Below are 7,368 nucleotides of genomic sequence, written 5' to 3'. Positions count from 1 at the left end.
ACTTTCTCCAATTCCCAGCATGGTGAAAAGCGGTGCAGCCCTGAGCTGCAGCACCTGGCTCCAACTGGAGAAATGGAGGCCTCTGGCTCACAGACCGAGCCCAGCCCCCTCCCCTACAATACCTAAGCCAGCAAGCTGGGGAGAGGTGGGCTGCATGGCAGGGAGGGTCCGTTTTCCCACCTCCCCATCTGGCTGCACAGGAAAGAAACAGAGCTTTTTCTGTTTCCTTTCTGTGACAGCCCAGGGACAGGACTAGCCAAGAGCCAAGGATCACTGGCCGAGGCTCGCATGCCAGCCTGAGAAGGGGTTGGCAGAATTTGACCTACCTTGCCTCGTGATGGGCTGCGGTGCAGATGTTCAATAAAGCACTCAAAGTGACTGAATTTCAGTGATGGGTTTATTTCCCTACAGCAAATAAACTTTTCCATTAAAAAAAAATGCTTCATAGCCTCAAGTGATGAAAACTGAAATTTTAATGCAGGAAACTGAGTCACCGTATTGTCATTTTTGCTGAAAATTCCCTCAGTGCTTGAGAGACAAAAGTGGTTATTAGAATCCATTATCTCCCCTTTAAAAATGTTCTTGTCAGTTCATTATTGTCTTTTTGGGTAAGTTGCTCTCTATGGGTGGAATCCTGATGCCACACACAGCCCCTTTGGGGTAAAGAAAAACTACATGAAACAATTGGCATGTGACTTGCATCTTTCATAAACTGTGTTTTAGTGCAAGTGGCAATAATGTAAGCAAACACACTAAATGCCTGCCACTGTTGCAAAAGAAACATCTCAAGAGAATACTGTCATACAAGTTCTATTTACAAAACAGTGGATGCAACAGTTTGCCATCTCTTCACTTGCTAATTACTTTAGCACTCCTCCGATGCAAGCATTCTTTGTATTAGCATGGTTTGATGCTTGTCACCTTGCTTACAATGAAACACACTTGTCAGACACCGTTTCCTCATTAAAATAGCATACTCTGCAGCAAATGTGGGTCTAGATCCTTAACTGCCAAGCATAGCTTCACTGATGTTTAAAAATATATTAAAACCTAAACTGGAACCTTTCAATGAATTATCATACAAGCCTGTCAGGAAATAGTATTAACCTGTCCCTGTTCATGTCTACAACATGGTAATACTAAACTATTGCAAGTTTTAATGCTTTTATTTATCCTTAAGGTACTAAATCAAACATCCAGACTTGAAATTCAGCTGCTGGAAAATTCGTTATCTACTTACAAGCTGGAAAAACAACTGTTGCAACAGACACATGAAATCCTGAAAATTCATGAGAAAAACAGGTGAGAGTAGATTGTTGGCCCCATAAATGTCTCTATTTTCCTCAGTATAAAAGAACTTTCTTTTAATGTTACTTTAGACCACCAGGAAAACAGAGCTTCTGAGGCTTAAGGAAGCAAATATAGGTATGTGGAAAGTCTTGGTAAGATTTAGATTGACAGATGCTAGAAATTATATAGATAAAGAATCAACAAAACCTGTACTTTACATCACTGGCACACAATTTCCCTGTAAAGCTGGCCACTGCTATGGCTCAGTGATAATCTTTGGATAATATATGTATGTTTAAACTGGAATGAAACTAATTTTGTGTCTACATTTACAAAATAATTATAAGCCTGCCAGCCTGATTCTAATCCTGGGCAAGGTGTGAAAAGAATGATATATGACCTGATTATTAAAGAAAGAAGGATAAGTAGTATAATTACTATTTAATGCCAACTGGCAAAGCTTTAGGAAACATAAACTTTCTCTAATTAACTCATATATTTTTGGATGAGATTACAATCTTGGTTCAAAAATGTAGTAGTATCCACGTAATAAACTCCTGTAAGGACTTTGATATTAGACTGCATGATAATTTGATTCAGATATTAGACCACAGCACATATATTAAATAAATTAGGAACTAGACAGGCTGAACTGATAGGTTTCAGAAGGTGGTGGTAGCAGAGAATCGTTACTGAACTAATATACCCCTCATGGGATTCATAGGTACCAGTTCTTGATCCGAAGTTTTTACTCTTTTTATCAATTCTCTGGCAAGAAAAAAAACCCTTTAAAGTCTTTATCATTAAAGACAATGTGTAAATGAAGAGGGGGACAGGTAACAGATTCAGAGAATTCTGGTATAATTAGCAAGCATGTCAGTATGGCCAAGTGTAAGATCATTCATTCAGGGAAAAAAAATGGGTTGTACTTAAAGAAATGGTGGGTAGGGTTGGGGAGTCTCTCCTTGGAATCCATGACTGAAACGGGTTGAGGTTCACAGTGAATTTTCAGCTGAATATGAGATTCCAGAGCAGCACATGACCAAAAGAGTAAACTCTATCTATTAAACCAATTATAAGTAGGGAGGCTATTTTATCTCTGTATCAGCGCTAGTGGGACCACTCCTGGAATACTGTGTTCAGTTCTGATGTCCACACTTCAGTAAGGATGTTGTTAAACTGAAGTGTGTTGAGAGAAGAACTAAGAATGACTGAGGTTTGCAAAAAATGAAAAACACAAGCACAGTCTATTGAGCTTAACAAAGAGAAGGCTAAGTGATTACTGAACCAGAGTCTGTAAGTAACTATATGGGGATCAGAAGTTTGATAACAGTAGGATTTTTAATCTAACAGATAACTGTATGACAAGATCTAGTGGCTAGAAGCTGAAACCATATAAATGAAAACTACAAATAAGGTTCTTCTTTTTTTTCTAACAGCAAAGGTAATACAGCAGTGGATAAACTTAAGAGATGTAGTGGATTCCCTACCACTATCAAGTTTGGCTGGTTTTCAAATCAAGATTCTATAGTTTAACTGCAACAACTAGGCATAAAGTAATTTGGAAATGCCCTGTGGCCCATATCATGTATATCAAGGCTGTCCAACTGGTGGTCTGTGGACCACATGCATCCCCCAAGGGGTAATCTACCACTCCCAGGCTCAAGATCTGGCTGTCCTCCTAGCTTCCATTGGTTTTCTGCTGGTGCTGCTGGAGTCTACAGTCTTCCCCCTTCCATCATCCTGCTTCCCCTGCCTGCCCCTACCCCTGTGGCTTGTGGGACTGAGGTTGCTGATGGCAGAGGATGTGAGAGAGATCTGAGGAACCTGTGTAGCCTGGCATGGTATGGTGGTGGGGACCCCTGTGACACAGCACAGGGGTGTTGTTTTAGTGCAGTAGTTGGAGAGGGGACACATAGCATGGTGTACAGATCAGGGGGGCATGTGATTTGTACAACGTATGGTTGGAGAGCCTGCAGCTTGTAGTCATTCTGAAGCTGGATAGTCCTGATATAAGTCATCAGTCTTGGTCAGTGGTGCTCATTGTTTTGGCTCCATAGGCAGATGAATGGCACAAGGCTAGTCCACATCTGTCTGGACTGGGATGCAGCTCCAGGGGTCCCGTGCCACTATCATCCAGCTGGGATCTGGCTCCAGGGACCCCACACTGCCTCCTGCCCTGCCCTGTGCTATTCATAGTGTCAGGGTATCCATCTAATTTAATAGATTCTTAAATTTCAAAGAGACATTTTGATTATCTAGAACTGGGGAGTTCAACCCCCAACCTATGGGCCAGATGACATGGCGCCAGGGGCCAGAACTGGCCTGCAGGCCAGGGGCTGAACACTTCTGGTCTAGATGAACAAAATGGTCTCCTTTTTGGTCTTTAAATTTAACAATCTATTAAATTAGAGGGATCATATGGCAACAAGCCAACGGAAGACAGAAGGAAAGAGGTGGTGGAGAAAATAAATGCCCTTTGTAGAGAATATTATAAAGAAATACAGTGCTTAATGTTGATGCATTTACAAAGGTGATCAGATGATTCACTGTCAATCTGTTGTACATTTTGGTAAAGTATATAATCTAATTGGTGTTGGTAAACAAAGGTTGTCAAAGGTGGATCAGAAGCAATTTGACTGAATTGAGATTTAATTAAATGAGTTCACAAATTACATATATCAATTTATTTATATAATATATATTTTATATGTCTGTGTATGTATGTAGCTTTTTAGTCCTCTTTTAACTGACAGGACAAAGAGTTGCCTTTTTGATCTGCCCGTTTCTGATTAGGCTCAAGAATTTTGTTATAATGTGCAAGGGATAGAATTGTTTAAGCGATGTCTTGTGTATTTAATATTTTGTATTTATTTATGTATCTTAACAATGTGTCGAGGTATAAGGCATGTGTGGTAGTAAATAAACTTGACTTGCCTTGACCTTTGGGTGGCTACACTGACATGCATGATGAAATAGTCTGTGGCGTGACAAAATGGTCTGAGTTTGCATCTGGAAATAAGGAATGTGTTGAAAATCAATATATATACTGTATTGTCTCTTTTTAGAAACATAAGATAAACTAAAAAATAGGAGGAGTGGAGCCTAATGCCTACAGTAATGAACTAGAGTGAGGCATCCTACATTCTTTTGCTGAAAAAAAGGGGATAGTGTGTAGTCAAGGCATTGGAGTAGGACTCAGGAGATCTGGGGTGATTTTTCAGCTCTGCCATCTTTGTAACACTGGACAGTTCATTTAGAGCCTTTTGTCTCCACTCACTACTACTCATGTTTCAGTTTAATTATATGACTAATCTTATTAGAGTCAAGGAAAAAATTAGGACCCTGAATTTACAAACATTGTATGATAAATAATCTCACTCTGGGTTACGCATACGCTTACATTTTCTAGTTGTTTCTATGTGTTTCTAGTTTTGAAGTTCTTTGTCTCTGTTCTTCATTTTCTTATCAAGCAAATAATATGTAATGTCTCCTTTTATATATCTTGCCAATTTAGATTAAAATCTCTTTTGAACAGGGACTGCTTCTTACTGTAAGCATGCAGCAGCTACCACAAGCAATCCACAACAATCGGGGCCTGTAGTGCTACTGCTAATTACAACTGGTGGTGGAGTATGGACGGGAGTCTTCATCCCTGTCCCATGGATAAAATTATTCTTACTTTTTAAAAATGAAATTTCCATATGAAAGAAATCTAAAGAGTAACCATGACAATTATTAATAACTCATGCAGTGTACAGCTGGTTCATTACCCCATATTACAGCAAATCAATGTTGCATTTCAATGGGGGTACAAAAGCATATTCTTTATCATTACAGAAATATCTGCTCTAGCCTTAAACCCTGCATCTCTAAAGAAAAGTGGCCTAATCCTTTCCCAGGTTTTATCAGTGTTCCATGGGATATACATGATAGGTATTCCATGGGATATAAATTGGGATAGATTTGTCTCAGAATTTTGTGGTATAATTTGAATGCTCTAGTGCAATAAGGTAACCTAGTATTATAGTTTCCTGAGAAGGCTACATCTAAATTATAGACTCCTCTAGTGACTTTTTTTTCTTCTACAAGGCAAATTAAAATTATGCTTTAATTTATTTTTTTTAAATGTCCTTCCTTGAAAAGCTTTCACTTCCCAACTTTTGAGGAGGTCACTGGTGCCCTTGGTTAATTAATTGGTTGCCATTTCATTCAGCATGTAAGTGTGATAAGAAACTGTTTTCATAGGTGAATCAGACAAATGTGTATACATATAGCAGGCCTGCCACTGGATATTTCACAGAAATAAGTAAGACAAATGAAGTTTGTTTAAAAAGACAGACAGACTACTGGCACATTCAGTACCAGAGCGTCATGACATATACAAGGAAGATTATTATCTTTTCTCAAAGATACTTTTCTTGAACCTCTACTTTTGTGGGCAAGAAGTGAGAAAATAGCACCTCTGGTTGGCGTTTTAGGTACATGATTTTATTTCACTGAAAAGATAGGGAATATTTTTCACTTAATTACATTAAACTTTTCTGACTGCAATTTCCCTGACTTCAGTGTATTTACACTGGTGTAAAGTGAAATGGAGACTCATGCCTCAGCATTTGACTGGAGTTTAAGACATAAGGAAGCACAGATATTATCACACCAGATCAAACAAGTGTCCCATCTAGTTGAGTGGGAACATTTAGTACCTCATGCGAAGAGGAGGTTTCACTGTTGTGGTGAATGATTATACAGAAACCAGTCTCACATGCCATATCTATACAGTAAATGTATTGTGCCTCAAAGAATTAACCTCAAAAATGCCATGCTTTTCCAGGAAGGACCCCCTAAAACAGAAGCAGTATAGCTGTATGTGTGTGACAACTTTGAGAAGGCTAATTACCACTGCTGAGCAGCAGGCCCATTAGCCTGACCTATGCTAATTACCCTGCCACAGCGACGTGCAGGCATAGCCATACTGCCTCTGTATTAGGACACATCTGACTTGAAACAACTGGATGTAAATGAGGGTACCAGTGCTCTGAGTTCACCTTAAATACCGTACCATACTAAATTTACCATAGGGCAGTTTGCTTAAAACCTGTCACAGCTATTGTTGTGTATGGGTTGTGTATGGCTTAAAATATAGGCGAGGCAAGGCTTTTTGTGACATCTTTTATTGGACCAACTGTGTAAGTGGGAACGCACCTGGAAATAAGGAGCTGTTATTCAACAGGTCTTCCAGCTATACCTTTGGTCCAGTAAAAGATATGAAATGCTTTCTGGATATCAGAGGTACAGCAGTACTTGAACCATACTAAAATAAAAGGATTTAAATCCCTTTTCTGACAGTCTTTATATTTGGCCAAAATCTTCTTACTAAAATATTATACTACTCTTTACCTGTTGAATAAGTCAAAGGCAAAGTAAATCATCTTATCTGTGCTTTAAAAGTCCAGACATTTCTAAAGATTACTTTTAATGCAAGAAAATCCCATCTCTAAGATCTGGTCTATATCCTGTTCTCAAACATATCTAACCTAAGGCCTCTCAAAAAGTAAGTAATAGTGTTTTTAAACTGTCGGGTCTGGATTGGATTAGTGAATAAACCATATACCTTGCAACGTAGGTTGTCTAAATCAAGCTTTCCTTCCTCCCTGGAGAGCTTCAAGAGTGCTGTCTACATGTTCTACTTCATCACTTTCTAAAATGACAGTAGATTTAACTCAAAATCTGTATTTTGGCTTCTGTATTGGCCTTCTAACCTCTCTAGAATTATCGGAAGGGCTTTTTATGAAAACTTTAGGTGTAGTGCAGTCATGCTGAGATACCCTACTGGCTTCCATGCTGACAAATGTAACACATCATTTGTATGGTAGAAAATGGATTTCTGGCTTCACAAAGATCAGTAAAATGGACAACATATTGAAATAAGTTTAAAGCTTGAGGTAAATCAATGTTGCTTTTATTGCTCCCAAAATGGACACACACAATATTTAGCCTACACAAAAATAACATTTGTTTCTTTATTATTTTGATCTCCCAAAGGTCTGTTTCAGCTCCAAGATGAAGTCTGCATAA

The 7,368-nt window shown here is 38.7% G+C and overlaps 1 protein-coding gene across 1 annotated transcript in view; it reads left to right on the top strand.

Moving 5' to 3' along the window:
- The window catches only part of ANGPT1 (angiopoietin 1), a 349,019-nt gene that overhangs the window by 143,460 nt on the left and 198,191 nt on the right, over positions 1–7,368 (top strand). Inside the window, exon 3 of the mRNA XM_019528068.1 lies at positions 1,181–1,302. Within this exon, the coding sequence (XP_019383613.1) occupies positions 1,181–1,302 (122 nt within the window). The remainder of the gene's footprint in view (positions 1–1,180; positions 1,303–7,368) is intronic.

This window comes from Gavialis gangeticus, unplaced genomic scaffold (genome assembly GCF_001723915.1).
Source record: "Gavialis gangeticus isolate Ggan-Ray unplaced genomic scaffold, GavGan_comp1, whole genome shotgun sequence".
NCBI lineage: Eukaryota > Metazoa > Chordata > Crocodylia > Gavialidae > Gavialis > Gavialis gangeticus.
The sequence above is the reverse complement of the archived record's forward strand: the minus strand, read 5'-3'. Positions and strand labels throughout refer to the sequence as shown.